This window comes from Balaenoptera musculus, chromosome 6 (assembly GCF_009873245.2).
Source record: "Balaenoptera musculus isolate JJ_BM4_2016_0621 chromosome 6, mBalMus1.pri.v3, whole genome shotgun sequence".
Taxonomy (NCBI): domain Eukaryota; kingdom Metazoa; phylum Chordata; class Mammalia; order Artiodactyla; family Balaenopteridae; genus Balaenoptera; species Balaenoptera musculus.
The window spans coordinates 105,673,120-105,697,274 of NC_045790.1; the positions used below are offsets into that span (position 1 = coordinate 105,673,120).

The 24,155-nt window shown below is 39.1% G+C and overlaps 1 protein-coding gene across 3 annotated transcripts in view; it reads right to left on the reverse strand.

Annotated features, from left to right (window-relative positions):
* NR6A1 (nuclear receptor subfamily 6 group A member 1) overlaps positions 1 to 24,155 on the reverse strand; it is a 211,771-nt gene that overhangs the window by 20,209 nt on the left and 167,407 nt on the right. For 2 of the 3 annotated variants that reach the window (XM_036854798.1, XM_036854801.1), the window contains exons 3-6: positions 18,516 to 18,758; positions 9,426 to 9,481; positions 1,843 to 1,997; positions 266 to 493 (exon numbers count right to left, since the gene is read on the reverse strand). In XM_036854798.1, coding sequence (XP_036710693.1) covers positions 266 to 493; positions 1,843 to 1,997; positions 9,426 to 9,481; positions 18,516 to 18,758 — 682 coding nt within the window. The remainder of the gene's footprint in view (positions 1 to 265; positions 494 to 1,842; positions 1,998 to 9,425; positions 9,482 to 18,515; positions 18,759 to 24,155) is intronic. The other variant, XM_036854799.1, reaches the window with a different exon arrangement.

Sequence of the window (24,155 nt, forward strand, 5' to 3'; positions counted from 1 at the left end):
GCCCAAACAGAAACAAAAGCCCTTTAATCCCAACTCCATAAGGACTGATAAATAGCCCCCACTCTATGAGAAAAGATGCTCAAGGGAAAAATGAGGGACCACTAACTTCAACAATAAGCAAAGATTTGTCCTCTGATGCTCGAGTCATTGCTTATTATCCCCCAACTCATTCCAAAGCCTGGGGTACAGCAGCCAGGGATGAAGATGGGTGTGGGGTAGGGACCACTTTGAAGCTACAGGGCTAAATAGACCAAGGCTTACTCACCCATCTTCAATCAACATGGGCGTGCCCAATGGCTCCAGGTCCTCGGCTGACACCAGCTGATGAATCAGACTATATGACTGGGGATCCAGACTGCGAGCTTGTGGGGGCAGAAGTGGAGAGTGGGCAGAATAGCTAAAAAGGTGCGGTATATATTGATAGTGTGGAGGCACAGACATCCCCATGTATTGATCCCTGAATGCCATGAATCCATTTAGTTCCACAGACCTACTGGAGAGAAAAGTCTCATGTCAAGCAGAAACATCACAGGTCTACTGCCTATTCAAAGGAAGTGAGCTAGGAGGTGGCTCAGGTGTTCTTTGGCCATGAACTCTGTCTTCATTAAGCTAAGGACATAATCAATGGTTACATGCATGTCTCCCTTACTAGATGGGGTCTCTGTGCAAATGTGCATTATGTGTGGCTCACCTTTGGACACCCAGAACTTGGCAGAGCTGTACTGAAAAACACTGGTTAAATGACCTCTCTGTATAGGTGCCACATTTGGAGAGTTTCATAGAATATTCATAGACTATGATGACAAAGGTGAGTGTTTATATTTTATACTGCTAGGACAACTAAGTCAGAAACAGGCTAAGTGCCTTGCCAGGCCATAAAACAAATCCAGCACCTAGCAAAGAACCTGGCATGTGGCAACAACTCCCTAAACATTCAAAGGAAGGAACAAACGAATGAATAAAAGTTATAATGAAATATCAAGAGAAAGGAATATTCTTATCTTCCCCACCTTTCTTGGAGAAATCTAACAGTCAACTAGTTTTACCTAGATGACCCTTCTTGTAACAGGGGCTGGCAAACTACGGCCCATGGCCTGTTTTGGTAAATGAAGTTTTATTAGAACACAGCCACACTCATTCATTTACATATTGTCTCTGGCTGCTTTCGCACTACAACGGCAGAACTGAGTAGTTGAGACCTAGACTGTGTGGGCTGCAAAGCCTAAAATATTTACTATCTGGCCTTTATAAAAAATGTTTCTCAACCCCTGTCCTAAAATAAAGATTTCTGGAGAAAGAAAATCTTCCTTGGTAGCTGATGGCTACATTTCAAACCTAACAACTAACTTAAGGTATCATTCTAGAACCAAAAGTCTTCAAACTGGTATTTCATGACACCAGCAAATCTGACTAACTTGAAAAGTTTTCACTGTTTCCTAAAATTTATAATGTGAAAATCTTCACTCTCGCTGAGGCAGAGAAATGATAACTTAATTCTATATTGTCAATGTGGTTTTTTTTTTTAATGATAAAGTAAGTGAGAGAAAAGAGCTACAATTAAAATGTTATTCTGTTAGGTGAAGAATGTATGGGCACGGACAGTGGCTATAGCACTTTATCAATCTGCCGAAGAGACTGCTGACATTTTCAAGGTCTTTAGCTAAAAAATGGGCTGTAAAATGCTGCTTTGCATCATCGTCACCCCAACCCCAAAAGACTGAGGAAGCAAGAGTACAATGGCTGAGACAGACTGGCAGGAATACCCAGCCCAGCTCAGAGGTTGCTTGTGGGTCCATTCTTTGGGTGATCCCTAGATGATGCTGGGTTTGCCTTGAAGCTCACCTGGAGGACAGTGTGGAGCCTGGTGAGGGCTGGTTGCTCTCTGAAGCCCTGTTCCCAGGGGAACTGTGGTCGCTGTCACCATGGTTGCTCCAGTGACTGGCCTCTTCCTCAAATTCCTGCCCAGACATAATCCTTTCGATCTCTTCCTCTGATATCTTTGACAAGGAATTGATATATGTTAGACTGGGTGTTCCTTCTTTAGGACTGAGACCTTATTTAAACTTCATGGGGATTCTTAGAACTCTTTAGAGAGAAAGCCAAATCCCCTCCCCTCCACCCACATATTCTAGGTCTCTCTTTCACTAATCTTAGGACAAGCTTGGTTGCCTGCCTGCCAGCACTATGGCTCACCATGGCATTCCTTTTGTCCATTTACCCTCCTCCCAGCCACAAAACCTCTAGGTTCCTCAACACTCCTCTTTGTCCTTAGTCTATTCTTTCCTGCTGCTGAAACACCACTCTTCAATAACAAACTCCTACTTGCCATTTAAGACCCAATTCAAATGTCACCTTCTTTTTGAATCCTTCTATTACTAAGCGCAGACAGAATTTTAGGTCCTTCTTCTATCCACTCATAATTCTGTGTATTCTGAGAGAGGCAGAATATCATAACGGTTAAGAGTTTGAATTTTACAGTCAAATCACCTTTGTTCTAATCCAGGTTCTGCCACTTTCTAGTTGTACAATCTTGAGCAAGTCATACAACTATTTAAACCTAAGTTCCTTCACCTGTATAGTGGAGAGAATAATAGTATCTATCACATAGGACTGTTTTGAGGATTAAATTAGTTAATATATTATCACATGTTTAGAAAAGGGCCTAGCACATAACAACTATTATGGAAGGCTGACAATGATATCTTGATTATCATTGTTATTTTTATAGCACTTATGGTAATGTATCATAAAAATATCCTCTATAAGACCTTAGGCTATGACAGGATCTAGAAAAAAGCAGTACTCAAATAAATGCATGTTGGATAAATGAATAAATGTCCACTTACTAAGTACTGACTATATACCTTCGCATGAGATTTCTTAGTAAGAAAGACATTTCTAAGCCTACTGAATAAAAGAAGAAACTGTAGCTCAGACAAGCAAATTGACTTGCCCATGTCTGAGCAGGAGTTTGAGGAAGAGGCCAAAGTAGCCAAGTATTCAGTCCAGTGCTCTAGCTACTATGCCATATAGGGAGTGGACACACACTTCTTCTCTAAAGTGTTTAATCCAGAGTTGAGGCCAAGCTGGCTAAAGTCAGCACACAAAATGAGAGCGAGTGCTAAGGAAAAACAGCCAGATGAATATTTGTTTCTTGTTCCTATGGAAAGCCTGTGAGGACATTTTCTCCCAAGTCTGTCTGACACAAACCTACATACTTCTTTGCCTGTGAGGGAACCTTGAGCTGCTCCAATCAAGATATGAACAGGCATTCAGAACTGGAAGTTAGCCAACACAGAGGACTTTGAGGGAAAACGAGAAATGTTTAACTGGTGCTCAAGTTGAGTGATTGGTTTAAAATAGTTTGGATTGCATATTGAATTAGAGGATTTGCTTTTTTTATTCAGTCACATGTAGCAAAAAAAACCCCAAATCTTTTCTCTTAGAGGTCCTTAGAACACTGAAATTATTGTTTACATTTTATAAGACACATGAAGACAAATGGTGCCATCAAATTACAAGCCATCTACTGAGGCCCTGAATGTGCAGCCTCAGTGATGGTGGTGAGAGCAAAACCAGAACGTCGAGGTCATGAAAGTACTTGAGCTTGGCAAAAAGGGCCAGTTATGGTAAAATCAAGCTTATTCCAGCTGGAAGTCAAAGTTGGACTATACTTGTCTCTCCCTGAGGGTCTCATGGGACACTAAGCAATCATTAATGCATTGAACAGGGGATGGAACTTGTTGGGAGTGCTTCAATCTGGGTGTAAATCTCATCTGTCATTTCCTAGCTGGGTACGTACTGTTGAGCAAATCACTCAAGTTCTCTGAGCCTTAGCTCCCTCATTGGTAAAATGGAGATAATACCACTTCCCTCATAGCTCATGATTCCCTCACTGGGTGCTGGAGCAAAGAAGCATACAGGTTTGAGTCAGACAGACTTAAGAGGTTAATCTAAGATAAAGTTATTAAGTACAGGTGCACAACAGGTGCTCAATAAATGGAAATTCTATCACTTCTTATTTTTAATTACAATTAAACACAGTTAAGAACTTGGAGATAACAGCTCTCTCTTCCTAACACACCACCTAGAAACAGTAAAAGACTAAAAGGAAAATTATATGCCCAGTATCAAAACCCCAAAAGCAATGACAGATGAAATAGGTTTTTCTGAGCATCAGTCTCCTGAATTCTGGAGAGAACATAGAGTCTGGAGATGTAAATGACTGAGGATCCCTTGGCATGGTGAGAGAGCCACAGTGGGTACTCAAAAAACATTAGGTAACAGTGAGGAAGGTTTTTCACTGAGGAAATGCTTAAGAATCCTTCCCAATGGATAAACTTTCTATTGTATCTAAATGTAAAAAGAATAAATACAAATAAGGTCATATATGAAAAGCCCATAGCTAACATCATACTCAGTGGTGAAAAACGGAAAGCTTTTCCTCTAAGATCAGGATCAAGACAAGGATGCCCACTCTTACCACATCTATTCAAGATAGTACTAGAAGTCCTCACCAGAGCAATAGGCAAGAAAAAGAAACAAAAGGCATCTAAATCAAAAAGGAAGAAGTAAAACTATCTCTGTTCACAGAAGACACATGATCGTATATGTAGATAACTTAAAGATGTCACCAAAAAACTATTAGAACTAATATAAGAATTCAGCAAAGCTGCAGGATACAAAGTCAACATAGAAAATCAGTTGCATTTTTATATACTAATAGTGAATTATCTAAGAGAAAATTAAGAAAACGATCTAATTTACAATAGTATCAAAAAGAATAAAATACTTAGGAAAAACTTAACTAAGGAGGTGAAAGGCTTGTACACTGCTGAAAGAAATTAAAGACATAAATAAATGGAAGGACATTCTGTGTTCATAGATTAAAAGACTTAATATTGTTAAAAAGTCCATACTATCCAAAGTGTTCTACAGATTCAATGTAATCCCTATCAAAATTCCAATGGCATTTTTTTGCTGAAAAAAACAATCCTAAAATTCATATGAAACCACAAAGAACCCCAAATAGCCAAAACAATCCTGAGAAAGAACAACAAAACTAGAGGCCTTGCACTTCCTGATTTCAAAACATATTACAAAGCTAAAGTAATCAATACAGTAAAGTACCGGCACAAGGACAGACATACAGAGCCCCCAAATAAACCCAGACATATGGTCAAAAGATCTTTGACAAAGACGCCAAGACCACACAATGGGAAAAGGAGAGTATCTTCAACAAGTGGTGTTGGAAAAATCGGATATCCATATGCAAAAGAAAAAAATTAGAGTTTTACCTTATGCCATATGCAAAAGAATAAAATTAGAGTTTTACCTTATGCCATATGCAACAAGCAACTCAGTGGATTAAAGACTTAAACATAAGACCCAAAACAGTACAACTCCTAAAAGAAAACATAGAGAAAAAGCTTCTTGACATTGGCCTTGGCAATGATTTCTTTTTCTTTTTTTAATTGAAGTATAGTTGATTTACAATATTGTGTTAGTTTCAGGTGTATAGCAGAGTGATTCAGTATTTTTACAGATTCTATTCCATTACAGGTTATTACAAGATAATGGGTATAATTCCCTGTGCTATACAGTATTATCCTGTTGCTTATCTATTTTATATATAGTAGTTTGTATCTGTTAATCCCATACCCCTAATTTGTCAATGACTTCTTGAATATGACATCAAAGCAAAAATAGAAATATAGGATTACATCAAACTAAAAGACTTCTGCAAAGCAAAGGAAACAATCGACAAAGCAAACAGGCAACTTCCAGAAAATTTTTGCAAACTATATATCTGATAAAGGGTTAATATTCAAAATATATAAGGAATTCCTACAACTCAATACTCAATTAACTAATTAATCAGCCTGCTTAGAAAAAGCAAATACTAGGGACTTCCCTGGTGGCGCAGTGGTTAAGAATCTGCCTGCCAATGCAGGGGACACAGGTTTGAGCCCTGGTCCAGGAAGATCCCACATGCCGCGGAGCAACTAAGCCCATGCGCCACAACTACTGAGACTGCGCTCTAGAGTCTGTGAGCCACAACTACTGAGCCCACGTGCCACAACTACTGAAGTCCGCGCACCTAGAGCCTGTGCTCTGCTACAAGAGAAGCCACCGCAATGAGGAGCCTGCGCACCACAATGAAGAGTAGCCCCCGCTCGCCGCAACTAGAGAAAGCCCGTGTGCAGCAACGAAGACCCAACACAGCTAAAAATAAATAAATTAATTTTTTTTAAAAGTAGCAAATACTTGAATAGACATTTCTCCAAAGAAGACATACAAATACCCAACAGGCATATGAAAAGATGCTCAATGTCACTAATCATCAGGGAAATGGAAATCAAAGCCATAATGAGATATTACCTCATGCCTATTAGGATGGCCAGTATCAAACAAACAAGCAAGCAAGCAAGCAAGCAGACAAACATACAAAAAACTCCAGAAAATAAGAAGTGCTGGAGAGGATGGGGAAAACTGGAACCCTGTGCACTTGGGTGGGAATATATCAATAAAATGGTGTGGTGACTATGGAAAACAGTATGGAGGTTTCTCAAAAACTTAAAAACAGAATTATCATATGACGCAGTAATCCCACTCAGGGTATTTATCCAAAAGAGTTGAAATCAGGATCTTGAAGAGATATCTGCACTCTCATGTTCACTGCAGCCAAGGCCATGTTCACTTTAGCCAAGAGGTAGAAACAACCTAAATGTCCATCGATGGATGAATAGATAAACAAAATGTGCTATATTCTATTTACAACAGCCAGGAAATGGAAGCAACCTAAAATAAATGTCCATCAACACAGGAATGGATAAAGAAGGTGTGGTACATACTACTCATGGAATATTACTCGGCCATAAAAAAGGAATGAAATAATGCCATTTGCAGCAACATGGATGGACCTAGAGATTGTCATACTGAGTGAAGTAAGTCAAAGAAAATATCGTATGATATCACTTATATGTGGAATCTTTAAAAATGGTACAAATGAACTTATTTACAAAACAGAAATAAAGTCACAGATGTAGAAAACAAACTTATGGTTACCAGGGGGAATGGGGGGGGGATAAATTGGGAGATTAGGATTGAGATATAGACACTACTATATATAAAATAGATAACTAAAAAGGACCTACTCTACAGCACTGGGAACTCTACTCAATACTCTGTAATGACCTATATGGGGAAAGAATCTAAAAAAGGGTGGATATATGTATATGTAAAACTGATTCACTTTGCTGTACAGCAGAAACTAACACAACATCATAAAGTCAACTATACTCCAATAAAAATTAAAAACAAAAAACACAAAGCAAAAACAAACAAAAAATGTGCTATATACATACAGTGAAATATTACTCAGCCTTAAAAAAGAAGGAATCCTGTCATATGCTGCAACATGGATGAACCTTGAGGACATTATGCTAAGCGAAATAAAGCAGTCACAGAAGGACAAGTCCTGCATGATTCCACTTATATGAGGTATCAAAAGTTGCCAAACTCTTAGAAGCGGAAAGTAGAATGGTGGTTGCCAGGGACTGGGGGGAGGACGAAATGAGGAGTTGCTGTTCAATAGGTATAAAGTTTCAGTGATAAGATTAAGAAGTTCTAGAGATCTGCTGTACGGAATGTGCATCTAGTTGACACTACTGTACTGTACACTTAACAATTTGTTAAGGAGGTGTATTTCCTGTTACATGTTTTTTACCACACAAAAAAGAGCAGCTATGAATTGGAGACCGAAATAAATTTGCAAGAGACACATATGACTTGAATAAATGAATAAAAATGTTTGATTTAAAAAAGAGAATGAATGCAGCACACACCCACACCTGACTGCATATGTGCACCAAGCTCATGTGACAGAAAACCCTCCCATACATCATCAGTGTATGTCTAAAACCAACTCTGAATTCCTATCTTTCTCTCATTCCCTCACATTCAATTGGATAAATCCTATCAATTTTACCTATTAAACGTTTCTTCAATCTATTCTCTCTCTTCAATCTGCACTATCACTGTCCTACTTGAAACCACACTGTCTATATCTCTCGCCTGGACTTCCATAAAGCCCTTTTAACTGCTTTTTCTCTGCCACCAGTTTCACTGACCCTTACCCAGCTCCTCATAAACAATTCACATTGCTAGAATGATCTTTCCAAAACGCAAATTTGACCATATCCCTCTTTCTACTTAAAACCTTTTAGTAGTTGCCTCTTGGTCTACCCCCATAATCCTTGAATCATGGTCCCTGCCCACTAGGGTACTGAAGGATTCACTTCATGGGTCGTAAGCAGATCCAATTCTCTATCATGATGAAGTTCTTCTGCTGGCCAAGTAAGAACAAGCGATGCAGGCTGGCCCCACAAAAGCTTTACTGAAGGAGCTATAATCAAAGTTGGTTGAAGGCCACTTTTTAGAGAACTGATTCCAAACTCAAGGAATCTGCCTTATCTCCTGTCACTTCACAACATGTGCCCAGTGCTCTAGCCTGAGTGAATGAACTCCTTGCCATTCCTTGAAGATTCCTTTTACAGTCTATTCTGTCTAGCAGGAATAAAAGATGTTTGGGTTTCCACCCCTTCTCAACATAGCTAATTCTTCCTTTTCCTTGAAGACTCAGTTCAAACTTTATTTTCTCCAGGAAGCCTTTCCTGAGTGTCTTCAGTCCTCAACCATGGCTCTGGTCCAAACAGAAAAGAAGCGCCTTCTTTCTGTACTCCCTGGGCAACCTCTGATATCACCCACTGTATTACGATGTCCGTTTACGTATCTGTCTTTCCCACTACACTGAGTTTACAGTACAGGGGGCCTGGTACAGAGTAAGTAATACTGAGTAAATGTTTGTGGGACTGAATGAGTATTACCTTCCCTACTTTACAAACAGGCAATCAATGAACTTTCTGCTGAAATATCTTTAGCGACACTGAACGGCAAAGTAGTCTTGCTGATTTCTGCCAGACTAAGTAACTACAACCTTAAGTGACTGACATAAAAAGTCCTCTGGGAAATTCCATGGTGGTCCAGTGGTTAGGACTCCGTGCTCTCACTGCGGACGGCCTGGGTTCAATTCCTGGTCGGGGAACTAAGATCCCAGAAGCCGCGTGGCACGGCGAAAAAAAAAAAAAAATCTGCTGGATGCTTTAGAACCAGAATTGGATTCATCTTCTGTAAAAATCCTTAGGAAGAGTTGAGGCATCACAAGTGGAGCTTTAACCATTATCTTATATATTTAAGATTTTCAAAGCACTTTCATATCCAGGCTCTAAAAGCAGTTTTACAGGAATGAAAGTAAAGATGGCTCCCCCTAGCAGCAGATAAGAGGATCAAGGTGAGCAGCTACAGGAGCATCTGGAGGCCTGAGCTTTCAGGGTAGATCACAAAGAGTAAGACCTAGAACTCACCTGGACTGGCCCAATGCTCTTATTCCGGCCTCCAGGCATGCCATCTTCTCTGATTGCTGGAAGGAAACATAAGTTAAGACAGTAAGAAGCATGCCCACAGAAGTCTAGGCACAAAAAGAGAACTTATTTGGCCAAAAGCATAAGGTAGTAATTGGTGAAGCTAAGAATAAAACACCGATCTTTCTGGACCCAAAGCACATATTCTTTCCATCATTCCAGGCTAGCTCATAGGCAGCGATACTTTTGGGCCCCCAAGGCACTGGATACACACTACACACACTGTATACATTCAATATGCTCAACAAAGATGACAGCATTAATAGTCCTACAGTTACAAATATCCCACCAAGATGATGCATTTGAAGGCCTTGATAAATTCAAGGAGGCGGGGCGGGGGGGAGATAAAAAGAATACTCCCATTTTTAAATAAAATATTTTTTATTTCCAGTCTAGGTTTGAGACTAATTTGCAGGATGAGGAAAACAGGTTTTTTGTTTTTTTGTTTTTTAATTACTCAGAATTTTGACCTCATTGGCTCTTTTCTACAAAGGCAGTCAGTAGAGTTCCCTTGCGGTTGATTTCCCACTCATGTAATTCAACAAAAGAAGCTATTTAGCATTTCCTAACTATAAAAAGCAGACTTTAAATAGTACCAGCCTCATTAAGAATAACAACTACTAACACTATTACCATCATTGTTTACAGAGCACTTAATACAGGGGCACAGACAAGGAACCCCTGATTTGCAATTATAGAAGGGCTCTGGTGTCTGGCAAAGCTTTCTGGAAAATATAACTTCTGAACCGAGTCTTAAAGGATAAATATGATTTATGCAGGCAGGAAAAGGGTGCTCCAGGTTGAGTGGACAGTATACAGAAAAGCTTCAAGTTGAAAGTAAGCATGGAGTGTTCTTTCTGGGAATTTCCAAGTGGTTCAGTCTGGCTGAAGCGTGTGTGTGTGTGTGTGTGTGTGTGTGTGTGTGTGTGTGTGTGTGTGTGTGTGTGAGAGAGAGAGAGAGAGAGAGAGAGAGAGAGAGAGAGAGAGAGAGGGGAGAGACGGAGAGACGGAGAGACGGAGAGACGGAGAGACGGAGAGAAGAGTAGCAAGAGATAAGACTGAAGAGGCCAACTGGGGCCAGATCATAGAGGGCCTTGGATGCCAGGCTAAGAGTATGGACTTTAGCAGAGGAGCCTGAGGATAAGATGGAATGCAGGGGAGGATGTGGTCATGTTGGCATATTTGAAAAATCTTTGTGATGGCAACTGTGGAAGGTGGCTTAGAGAGGGTAATATTAACAGAGAAGTAATGGCATCATGTGAGAGCAAGCTTTGCTATAATACACCTGGCTCCAAAAAAAATTAACACGAACAATCTGTAAAGTCCTTAGGGCAGGGCTGGTTGCCTCAAAAGCTAAGGGCTCCAAGTCTTAACAGTTACCTGTGGTAACTGAAAGGCTGACAGGAAGTTCATTTTCTTTAAAGCAGCCATTATTAGTCTTAGAAGATTACACACTCAGAATTAGTCAAGCTTGAGTCTAAATCCAGTTTCTGCCAGGTCTGTGTAATTACAGATAAGTTTTTTTCTTCTCTCTGAACTTCAGTTTACTTAAGAATAAAGAGGGCTACTGGAACCTGCCTTATGGGGTATTGTGAGGATAATATATAATTTAGCTAAAGCACCAAGCAAAGGGCCTGGCATATGAAGTAGGAGGTAACAGTCTGCTTTACAAGGCTGCTGTGAATTTGGGTCAAGAAACATAGACAGCTAGATATATATTATCTAGATGCATGCTGGTTGTTGTCTAGAAGCTCTCTTTCAACCTTATTTCAAGTTCTAAACATCCTTAAAATTCCTCCTCTGCTGTTCCAGGGTCAATGACAGTCTTCAGATACTCCTATTTCCAATACTGATATCTCACACGTCTTTGCTTCAGCTCACAGGTACAGAACAAAGATCTATCACTGGCAGATAGAATACTGAATATTTCTCACTTGGTACTTCACTCTCAGTGTCTTGGAGGTGAGGAAGGAACTCAACTTGCTTTCCTTTTTGTTTAAAGGGCCACAAATCTTAAAGATTTATATCTTGCCAATTTCACCTTCGGATATTTAAAAGCTCATGTTGTCCCTCAACCCCACCTGGAGTAAGAAACTCCTATACGTGTTAGATAGTATCATGGGTAAAATTAACCCATGAGGAAAGTATTAGTATTATCACTCCCACTGAACAGATGACTCTAATGCTCAGAAAAATGAAGTATTTTGCTTAGGGTGATAGAAACTAAATATCAGAATCAGACTATCAGATTGAGACCAACCTTCTTTCCACCACTACAATTTCCCGAAGTGTGTGTGCATCCCATTGGAGAAACATAATTTTAGGTGGTGCATAAACTCTTAATTGTACATTTATCCTAATGTGCATTAAAAATACTGATTTTCCATTCACTGAGGTGATAAAAATTCCGTTTGAAAATTTACTTTGATTTTTTCAAAAAGATAATTTAAAGAAGAACATAAACAACTGGTTTAATCAGAGATGGTAACATCTGTTAAGACGGCATGATACTGCCTGAGGTGTGGGCAGCAATACCACATGTCACAGTATCTCTGTTAAGAACCTGGATCATATTTTAAAACTTATATTCAGATACATGAGACTGCATTTGATCCTCACAACAACCTTAAAAAGTATATACATTATTATTATCCTATGCAGTTTAGACACGAGGAAACGAAAGCTCAAAGAGGACAAGGGACTTGCTCAAGGTTATTCAGCGAAGAACTGACAGAGCTGGGATTTCAGTTTAGGTCTTCTGATTCTAAAGTTGTGCTTGTTCCTTGATGCTACACTGAGCTAAGAGCAAGTTTTTCAGCAGGGCTGAGAGTCTTCTGGTAGTGAAGTTATTAAAACAAAACAACAGAACAAAGGGCTTCTGGGTATAGGATCACAGAAACGGTTCTGTCGCACCTCTCGTCTAAGCCTAAGAGAATGGCACCAGCTATGGTTCTTCTATCTACTCAGAAGAAGCACAAATACTTTTTCTGCTCTAGAACTCATGTACCTACTATCCCTCACTTGCTTAGGCCTGGGTAGCCAACCAAACCCAGAAACCAGAAAGGTAGAAAGACACAAAGCTAACTACATCAAAGCGCTGTTCAAAATCCACTGGTGCTTCCCTGCGGTCTATGGGCTAATTAAATACAAGCTCCCTAGCTTGGCATTCAAGATCCTCTGTGATCTGGTTCTTATGGGACTCTCCATCCTCATCTTTAGCCACAAATGTTACACTGTACCTACAGAGAACTATTTGTTAGTTCTTGAACATGTCATGCTGTTTTACAACACAGTTTTGCCTCTGCAAGTGTTGCTGCCTCTATTGAGAAACAAACTTCACAGTGGAAAAATCTGACACCACCACGTTACCCAAGTGACACCACCTTAACTAAGTGACTCAAGTTAAAATGACCAATAATGGGACAAACTTACACCATGCGCTCTTGATAGGATGCACTAAAAGGACAGAACATTGTTTTTGTGGCATTCTTGCCAAAACTGCATAACCGCAACGTAACTGTGAGGAAAGTGACAAACCCAAATTGAGGGACAGTCTACAAAATAAATGATTTGTTTTCGTAAAAATTGACAATGTTATTAAAGACAAGAAAAGAATGAGGAACCACTTCAGATTAAAAGAGATTAAAGAGACCTAAGAACTAAATATAATGTGTGATTTTGGATTGGCTCCTAGATTAGAAAATAGAAATTGCTACAAAGGACATTGGGATAACAAGTGAAATTTAAATACAGTCTGCAATTAGTTAATAGTATTATGTCATGTTAAATTTCCTGATTTTGATAATAGTGCTGTGGTTATGTTAGAAGGAAAGGGGAATGAAATCTGTAACTTACTCCCAAATAGTTAAGAACACACACACAGAAGAAGAGAGAGGGACAGAAGGGGGAGTCATTTTTATAAAGCTCTTTAAGTTTGTAAGGAGCTTGAACTTCTATTCCTTCAAGATTCTGCTCAAATATTATCTCTCCTTGAGATTTCTCGGTGCTCCATTTTTATCCTGGTAAAGTGATACGGCAATGCCACAGGATCACTGTCTCAACAATGTCATTCTACAAACACCAACCTCCTCCAAGCTTTCCTTAACCTTTTCACTTTTGAACTAGTTATCTAGCAAGTTATGAGACAACAAAGTTATGGGAATTTTAAATATTTTCGCATAATTACTTAACTGATATGAATTCCCCATGTGGCTCAGTGTAGCTTCCTCTTGCCTCTGATGATTTTAACAATATTTCCCCCATCCCACTTCCTACCCTGCCCACCCCCCACCACAGTCAATTCATCAAACCAGGAAGCATCCTACACTAATTGGGACACAAGAGAAAAGCAGGACTTGGTCATGGCCCGTGAGAGGATCACTGTCTAATAATGGGGGCAGCGGGGGAAACAGACAAGTACACAGACAAAGAGTACAAGGTGATCAGCGTTATGCAGAGAGCAAAAAAGGGCGATGGAAGCACAAAAGGGTTATCTGGTGGGGGGTGGTGTCAGAGAAGGCATCTTAGAGGATGTTACAAATAAAAGCTGAGTCTAGAAAGAAAAGTATATATAGTCAGGTGAAGAAGAGGGGGTAGAACATTCCAGGAAGATGAAACCAAATGTGCAAAGCCCCCAAAACATGAAATATCCTTGAGTTGTTGGAGAATTGGATTATGTGGGAAGAGCAGCAGAGGGAGAGGGAAGGGATGCCAGAGGTCTTGAGAATCATTCTGAGGAGCCCGACTTTACCTAAAGACTGCAAGATGTGTGAGGAGTATGTGTTTTGGGGGTATTGGGGTAGTAGTGGGGATGGACAGAAAGGGCCCAGCCTCTACTCACCACCCTTATTTAAATCTCCCTCATTGCTTTGCTAATTAATTTCCTGACCAGCCAAGTTCAAGGTCTGAAAAGATATCTATGCCCAGAGATGGGGGGCATAGGCTGAGTGTAGGCTCACACATGACAGCTGTATTTTTTAACAGTTAATTTTTTTTAATTTTGAGGCTAAGTTTAGATTTATAGAACAATTGCAAAAACAGTACAGAGATTTCCCGTATACTCTACACCCAGCTTCCCCTTCTGTTAACTAAGCTTACATAGCCATAGATCATTCATCAAAACTAGAAAATTAACTTTGGTAGAACACTATTCACCAAAGACTTTATTCAGATTTTCCCAGTTCTATTAATGTCCTTTTTCTGTTCCAGAATCCAATCCAGGATCTCACAATGCATGCAGCTGTTATGTTTGCATAGTCTCCTCCAATCTGTGACAGTTGCTTAGTCTTTCCTTATCTTTTGTGACCTTGACACTTCTGGAGAGTATTTTGTAGAATGCCAATTATTTTGAAGAATATTGCTCAATTTGGGCTTGTATGTTTTCTCATGATGAGACGGGACAAATCTATCCATCCCTGTGTGTGTATATGTGCATATGTATATGTGTGCCCTTCTTAGTGATCATATCAGGGGGTACATGATGTCAATGTAAACACACTGATGTTACTCTTGATCTTTTGGCTAAAGTGATACCTGTCAGAATTCTCTACTGAAATGTACTATTTTTCTCTTTGTAATTACTAAATATTCTGAGACTATTCTAAATATTCTGTTTCTGTTTAAACCCATGCTCTCTTATTTTAGCATCCATCAGTGGATCTTGCCTATAGCAACTACTATGGTGTTCTAATGGTGATTTTCTATTTCCCTCATTTTTTTCTACACTTACTAGAATTCCTCTATAAGGAAGAATCATCATTCCTCTATTTATTCAGTTCATTTTATCAGTATGAACTCATGGATATTTTATTCTTTGGGTTATAAAGTAATATATATATATATATAATTCTCTGGGTTAAAAACTAATATAAACTAACATATATCTAAATATCTATATCTATAGCACCTTCTAACTTTCTGGCACCACAAGATGCTCCAGACTCATCTTATATATTCCCTGCCTCAGCCCTAAAATCAACCAGTTCTCCAAGGACTCCTGATTCCTTTTATTGATATTTAGAAACCAAGATATGGACGCTAGGTGTGCTCGTTACTATTGGGGGTGTCATTGCTTCTAGCCCCTCTCAATGGCTGAGCTAGGAAATATATGTATGTATACCAACTCATGTATCTATACACACATCTATATTTTTTTTATCTATCTAAACATGAGTCCATATTACAACAACCTCTGACTCCAATCTAGCACCAGAGGTTTCATTCTAGCCTTCCCCTTTCCTGATTTATAACTTCTTTCCCTGATGTGAGAAACCCAACTCTCATTATCAACAGTATTATTTCCTTATTTGTTCAACCCTAGTATACAAACAAAGTAGTGAAAGAATTCGTAAACCATAACCTTGAGAGAATCAAATTTATAAACCAGAGTGCTTTGTTTGTATACAGTTCTTTTTGTCTTCAGTTTTAACAGTATACAGTCAATACAGTATACTATTTTCCAAGGCCAGCTCCTTTCTTCCTCGTTCCCTTCAGTGTGGCTATGTGATTTATTTGTAATATTAGACTCATTTGCTATATGCTACAGTCTCTCTCCACCCCGCCCCCTCCACCATACTGGTTGCTTTAAAAAAATTTATATACAGTGAAATTCACTTCTTTTGTGGTGCTCAGTTCTATAGCTTTTGACTATAGATGCATAAAATTATGTGTCAAACACCATAGTCCCATCACCCCAAAAATACTCCAATGGCAACTGCAATTTTAATTCTGCTTTCTCAGCACCAACCAGGAGGTGGCAGGGTTTCTCTCTGAGACGCAGCCTTCACCATGCAACTGAGCCTGTCTGCTCGGCATGCAAATGGGCCTAGGAAGGCAGCTCTACATCCCTCACACCTCATGTGTCATCTTCTCATGGCTATGGTTAGACGGGTTATGTGGGTAAGCTTCTTCCTCCCTGAAATAGGCAAGTTTGGCTGAAAGCCTCAGAATCTCACACTCTTGACTGAATAAGCAGGACGATTCATCAGAGAGAGCAGTCAAGAAAGCAACTCATAAATATGCTTTGATAAAATACTCTCAGTGAAGGCAACAAAGGAAGATGAGAAAACTGGAGACCAAAACCAAGTCAGATGACCAGACTCTCTCTTCAAGACATTACTTGGTGGCTTGTAAGGATTTCTGCAGGAGTAAACTGATAGTGGGGAAAGGAGAGGATTTCTAGGTAGCAGAAGGAACCTAGCACAGGCAGGACAGTGCAAGGCATGCTTGAGGTACAATAAATTCTGGACAAATGAGGTTAGAAACATAGACAGGGGACAAAGTTGGTAACAGTTTAAATGCCCTATTAAATGTTTTTATCATTCAGTAAATATAGCACATTCCAACACGCAACTAGTTATCCCATATGGTAGACATGTGAAGCAGTGTGTTGTCCGTGTGGTTAGGTACAAGTTTTGCTTGATTAATAACAAATTACATTTTAAAAATTATTAACTGTCAATACAACAACCACTAATCCAACTACCTGTAAGTCATTTTACTTCCCTAAGCTGCCTCTGTAAACTGAGGGTAATAGTTAACAATAGGGTTGTTATGTGTATTTAATGAGATAATGCATAGAAAGTATATAAGACTTTTTGGTACACACAATGCTCAGTAAATATTAGTATTGTAAGTAAATTATAAATGACCTATATTTACCTAAATGCCCTTCTATATCTCTCTTACCTCTCTTCATAATAGGCAAGTTTTCAAAAAATTCTTATTATCCCATACACAATTTAAAAAACCAGTCTGAAGTGTCTGCTACAAAACCAATTTGAACAATTCATTAAATCTGACTAATCCCCACCCCATACTACTACTATGAGCTCTTAATACCTTGCTGGTTATTTTATATACATTGTCATATTTAATCCTCTACAGAGCTCTGAAAGTTAAGTATTATCGTACCATTTTAAAGGTAAGATTTAGCATCAGAGACATAAAGCAAACTGCCCAAGGTCACAGAGCTAGTCTGTCACCAACCTCTGCCCTCCTGAGCCTCTATTCTTTTACTGAACTGCACTGCACCGCTCTCCACCCTCCATGAGAATACTCCTAAAGTTCTGACATTGGCCCTCTTTCTCTTCTGTATCCAAGTTCTCTCTTTGGGTGATTTCTACCCACTAACAGAAGTTTACCACCTCTATGCCAACAGCTCCACAAACTTCTATTTGTAAGCAGGACTTTTCACCGCAGTTCCAATCCGACTTCCTTAGTGGACATCTATGTGTGTGTCCTTCTCAGGTACTTCAAATTCAGCACCTACCAAGGCCAACATTTTGCCCCATTCTTTTATTAATTCATTTACTATTAATTCGAATGATCAGCTTCAACCTCTGGTACTGCCCAATACTCAGTATGTCACCAACTCCTATCAGGTGAGCTTCTCCCGCATCTCCCCATCTGTGCCATTACTTTCCCCTCCTCTCCTTCAGATCCTTCATACCTTTCTTCTGGACTCTTCTAAAAACTTTCTAGGTGGTTTTTCTGCTTCCCCCACCCCAATCCATTCTTCAACGCTGCCCTCTGGATTAACCCCCTTAGAATACTGGTTTATTCATGTCATCTTAGGCTAATGGCTCTTGGAAAACTTCCCAATAAATCCCAAATTCTTCACCAACCTGGATGCAGATTTCTGGGTATGCCCAACCTGAGTATGCCATGCTTGTACCAAACAAAATGATAACACATTCAGGGGACCTACTGCCTTCCTGCCGTTTCATATAAAATTCCTGCTTCCTTTCATCATGCCCTGAAAAAAGAACTAGTGGAGTATATTAATCCTAGTTAGTGCCTGATTGTTAATTGGGGTCTTGCCACATGGACCCTGTGCATTCATTCTCACAGGATCCTTAACATCTCACCAGTCTTTTCTTCCACCTAATCTGGGAGATCCCTGTAGGCAGATTCATTTTTGGGTTATGAGTACACAGTACAAATGCAGGCTTGGGAAATGAATAACTTCAAGGCTTAATGGCTGACACTAAAGATAAAGTGATGGGTGAAGCGTGGGCCACAAGCACCACTCACCCTTCCGGTTCATCCCCATCTGGAGGCATTTGAGCAGGCGGCAGTACTGGCACCTGTTCCTCTGCTTCCGAGACATGACACAGTTCTTGTCACGACTGCACCGATATACCCGCTTGTTGCAAATGCTCCTCTTGAAAAACCCTTTGCACCCCTCACAGGAGATGATTCCATAGTGCAAGCCTGTGGCGCGGTCCCCACAAATGAGACAGGTTCGTTGTTCAGCCCGATCATCTGGAACAGAAACTGAACATATGCAAGTTAGAGCACAGTGGAAATAATGGCTTTAAGCTTGCAGATCTAAAATTAGCAACCCTGGATAGACCCAGAACATTACCCTCTCCAGGCTAACTGGCAAAGAGGTGGCTTAAAGCCCTTGTTGTAGGAACAGACTCCTGCATCTACCTGTAGATACTGCAAACATAGCCTAATTAAAAAAATAACTCACGTTCCTTCCTCTGAGTTTCATCATCACTTGGACCAGTAACCAAGTCAGAAACCTGGAAGGTATCTTTGACTCCTCCCTCTCCCTTACCTTCTTTAGCGACAGCCCATCACTTCTACCCTGTAGGAAGGTGGTAAGGATTACTTATCATGTATGTAAGTGCCCAGCATATGGTATATACCCAATAAATGATAGTTATAATTATTAACAAGTGAAGAAGCTTCCATGCCCAGCTAAGCCATCCACGCATCCAACAGATATATACTGAGCAACTATTCTCTTCTAGGCACTGTTGTAAGGCATGGATATAGCAATGAATAAAAGACCCTGGTGAAGCTTACATTTCAGCAGAACATCTACTCTGTGTCCAGGCCCTGTACTAGATATTGGGTATTCAGAAATAAATCATCATAATCCCCACAGTCAAGGAACTCACTGTCTAGCAACAAACAAGTTAGTCAAAGCAGAAATTCAGGCTGGAAGATAGCTCTTCACTTCCTCTTCCCTCAAATTCCACTTTGGATCAAGCAACTGCCAAAGAACAGGCATATGACAAAAAAAAGCGCCTTGGTGAACTATGTCAGACCTTGGTAGCGGGTCCAAGAAACCTCCAGCAGAGAAAGACAAATATCATATTATATTACTCACATAGAAAACAAACTTCTGGTTACCAAAGGGGAAAGGGAGGGAGGGATAAACTGGGAATTTCGGATTAACAGATACATAATACTATATATAAAATAGATAACAAGGACCTACTGTGTAGCACAGAGCACTATATTCATTGTCTTGTAATAACCTATAATGGAAAAGAATCTAAATATGTATATAACCAAATCACTCTGCTGTACACCTGAACACTGTAAATCAACTATATACCTCAATTAAAAAAACAAAAAGGAAAAAAGAAACCTCCTGGAAAGATTCTGATCTGTGCCAAGCACCTAACACATGTTATTGTGCTGAATCATCACAACAAACCTAACTGAGGTACCCTTATTTTACAGCTGAGGAAACTCATGAAGCTCATGAGGTAATATCACTTTTCAACAGTCACCCATCTAGTAAGAAAGGGAGCTAGGGCTGGAACCCCCAAAGTCTATGTACCTAACCAACATACTCTGTGGCCACGGCAAGGCAAATCTATCCATTCTACGCAGGTAAGTCAAGCCCTTCCCTTGGGAAACACACACACACACACACACACACACACACTCACACACAGCTAAAAAAAAGCCAAGGTCTCCCTTTGTAAATGAACAAACAGAAAGAAGCAAACTGTCCCAAATGGTGCTCGTCCAGATGTCAGATAGAGATTTCTGCACCTCCGATTCTTATAAGGGACTTGAAGGGTATTTAAAGCATGTTTACATTCATTATCTCACTTGTACCAAGACCAGGGCATGGATTATTTTTATCTTATAGATACGGCAAAGAAAATTCGGTAAGTACCAATCGTGTACCATGCAATGTTCAAGAAGTTTTTACTGTCTTATTTATTCATCTCAATGACTGTGAGAGGTATCTTTATCCCCGTATTACACAATCAAGAATCTTAAGAGTTAAGAAAGAGCCTTAGAAATTGGCTCGAACAGACCTTTACCTGAGGCATGAAATGAACTCCCTCTACGATATTCCAAGACAAGGGGTTGGAACTCTACTTGCACATATCCAGTGACTCAATAAGGTACTTCATTCCATTCATTCCGTTTTAGATAGTCTTAATGGTTCAAAAGCTTTTCTTTACATTGAGCCAAAGTCTGTTAACCTGAAGCTTTCCTCATTGCCCTGAGTTACGTGCTCACGGGCAAAAAATAAATGTATAACCTAGCCTAGTTCATATACCAACCATTCAGAGATTTAAAGATAAGTGGGGTTCCTAACTGTGAATTTTTCTTCTCCCATTTCTTATTCGTAATCATATAGTATCAAAATTTCTCGTAAAACAAAGTATCCAGAACTAAATGGTTTGATTTTCTTAATTTAAGACTCAATTAGTTTTGTTTATGTATCTGCAGCTATCGACACCAGTATACACATAGTATTTTATAATTCTCGACACTATGCTATAAAAATGCTACACATTTTATAATTGGAAAAAAATGAAGCTTAAAGAGGTAAGGAAATTTAATTGGTTATATAATCAGGAGTGGAATTGAAATTAGAATTCAAGACTTTCTGATTCTGAGACTGCTGTATTTCCAATCCGCCCTACATTTAATTCACATCTGGTTCACAGACATCTAAATCCTGAAGTATTTATCATATATAACATTAACTCATGTCTTTCTTATTCCATTCTTGGGAAGGGTAGGATTTCTAAACCCAACGGTAGGACTTTACACTTGTCTCTGATCAATTTTATCTTTATGTAAGAAATTCTATGTGTCATTCTGGTCTATGGAACTCTTTGGGGATCCGGTCCTGCCACCCAGTATATTAGTTATTTCTCACTCCTCCTCCTTTTCTCTAATATTGTATGGTCAATATTAGATCACTTTCATTTCCAACCTTAAAACAATATTCAACAGAAATGTGGCCTCAGGCAAGCTGCTGGAGCCCCTTCTCAATCTGACTTAACCAAATTAACCATCTGGAAACAGTTGTTCAACTAGTTTGTCCGTTAATTAGGCCAGACATTTCTCTATCTTATACATAAGGATATCATGTTATACGCCTCACTGAAATTTCTCTATCTTATACATAAGGATATCATGTTATATGCCTCACTGAAATTTCAGATTCATTACATCTACAGTATTCTTTGACTAGTGAGCCTAACAACACAAAGGAGATGTTCATAACCATTCAGCACTCTTAATCTATTCAGTGTTCTTAATCTGTTAGTCTACCTGAAAATATAACGGGAAAAAAATCAGGCAAATAAGCACTTCAAAGTAGAGACTATGGGAACAGAGCCAATATTTTATAATAATTTTAAATGGAGTATAATCTACAAAAATACTGAATCACTATGTTGTACACTTGAAACTAATATTGTAAATCAACCATACTTCAATTAAAAAAAAATATATATATATAAAACACCACCACCAACAAAAACAATAGCAACAAAAACAAAGTAGAGACTATGGCTCTTAGTAACTGTAGTGCTCAGTAAGATGACAGAGTTGTTGATGAAAATCTGAGGGTTTGAAAAATGATAGGTATTTAAAACTCTGAACAAGGCAGCTTGCTATCTACAAAAATAGCAATGGGTTAAAAAATAGTAGGAGAGAAGACTCTAACTAATTTATCAGAGAAGTTCAATGTTTGTCTTGATCAGGAATACTAGAAGGTAGAAGGGCTCAGACAGTGTACTCTAAAAATACCATTTCCTATGAACAGGAGCCAGGACTCCTAAGAGAAATGGTTGATTTCAGGTTTGAGGCAGAATGTATACAAGATGAGTCTTGTACTACCCACGACTAATAATGGGGTTATGTCAAAAGGATACAGGGAGCAACATAAAAGCCTCCCATTGGCCTTAAATGGAGCAGACTATGCATCAAAAAGAATAACGATGGCAATGGATTAAAACACTTCAGATATAAAAATCAATGAGTTCATAATAATATTAAAAAGAAAAACTTCATTAGTTACCACTGGAGGTTTCTAGGACACCAATTCAGTATTCTGAAAATTGATGAATGAAGGGAAAAATAATCAAACATTAAAGTAAAAACTATTGGAATCTTCCTCTTTTGCTCTCCTCCCCATGAGAAAGAGAAGAGAGGAGGGTGAACACTAAGACAGTTTTTAAGAACTTTAAACTTTAATTGAGAAGACTGGCATTAGGTAAACAGATTTGCCTGGCAGTCAAGGGAAGAGGCTTGGGTGGGGAGGTAGAGTTGAACTCGGGCCCCATGGCAAGGTAAGTCTCAACTCAATGATGGAAAGGAAAGAGACAACTGTCAGCTCTACAAAATCTTCTGAGCAGAGGCAGTAGAACATAGAGATTAAGAACTTGGTCTCTAAAGTCAGAATCCTTGGGTTCAAATCTAGGCTCTGTGACTTGCTAGCTGTGTGACTTTGGAAAGCTTCTTAACCTCTCCAGAGGTACCTCAGTTTCTAGTCTATAAAATGTGGATCATACTACCTTCTTCAGGGAACTGTTGTGAGAATCAATGAGTTAACAGATTACCTATAAATGACATGGAGCTCTAGCTTCCTCATGGTCTGTATTAGAATGAGACAGCATTACGAACTCTCAAGTACTAGACAATATTGTTGACTGCCTTTTTTTTTTTTTCTAACTTAAAAAACTTAAAAAATTCCACTAGCACAAAGGAGTATTCAGTCAGTCTGGTGGCAGGGTAAGGTAATAACAGATTTCCTAGAGGAGGTGAGTTCTGAAGTATGCCTACCAGTTAGACAAGTGAAAGGAGAGGAGGGTATAAGCAGAAGAAACAACTGGCATATAAACTAATGTCTCAATTTTGGCGCTAGAAACCTCTAACTTGGGTTTTCCTCGAAACAATCTGATTCATTTCTAAAATAGCCAATATAGTTTACTAAGCTTCAGCAAGACTAACTCAAGATGAGTTACCCAGAAATATCCACAGATACAACATCAAGTTATGTCCTACCCCTCTATATGTAAAAGTCATGATTTGCCCAGAATTATTTTCCTGCAAGATGTTCTCAAGGATGCTTGCTGGTTACTCATGAGAAATAAATGTAACCACACATGGGCATTGTTAGAAAGAAAGGTAACATGCTTGTCTTTGCTATACTCTTTCAAAATTTATAAACAATCTTAAGAATTTATTTTTAATCAGAAATGATTCTAATGCAGGTAACAGGAACTATCATATAATTTTCATTTCTTCACACGTTAACACTCTTGAGTAGAGAGAGAAGGGCTAATGCAGAGCTCGGTTAGGGTCACTATGGACACAGATTAATCTTCAGAGGCAGAAACATCAAGTTCAAAGGAAATAATGAAAATGATGAATAAAGCAGCTGATATGGTTGGCTTAGAAGATTAATAACAATCTGAACCAGGTAAAAGCCCTAGCAACGTCTCTTCAGGGTACCAGTGACACGTGCCCGCTCACACAAATTGATGTTCCTGTTTCTACATCATTTAGCAAGAACAAAAAGTAAATGAATACAAGGATATTTATAAATGAATCTATCTGGTCGTCAATCTGACCAGAATTTTACAATACTGAGGTTCTTGCTTTATAAAAGTG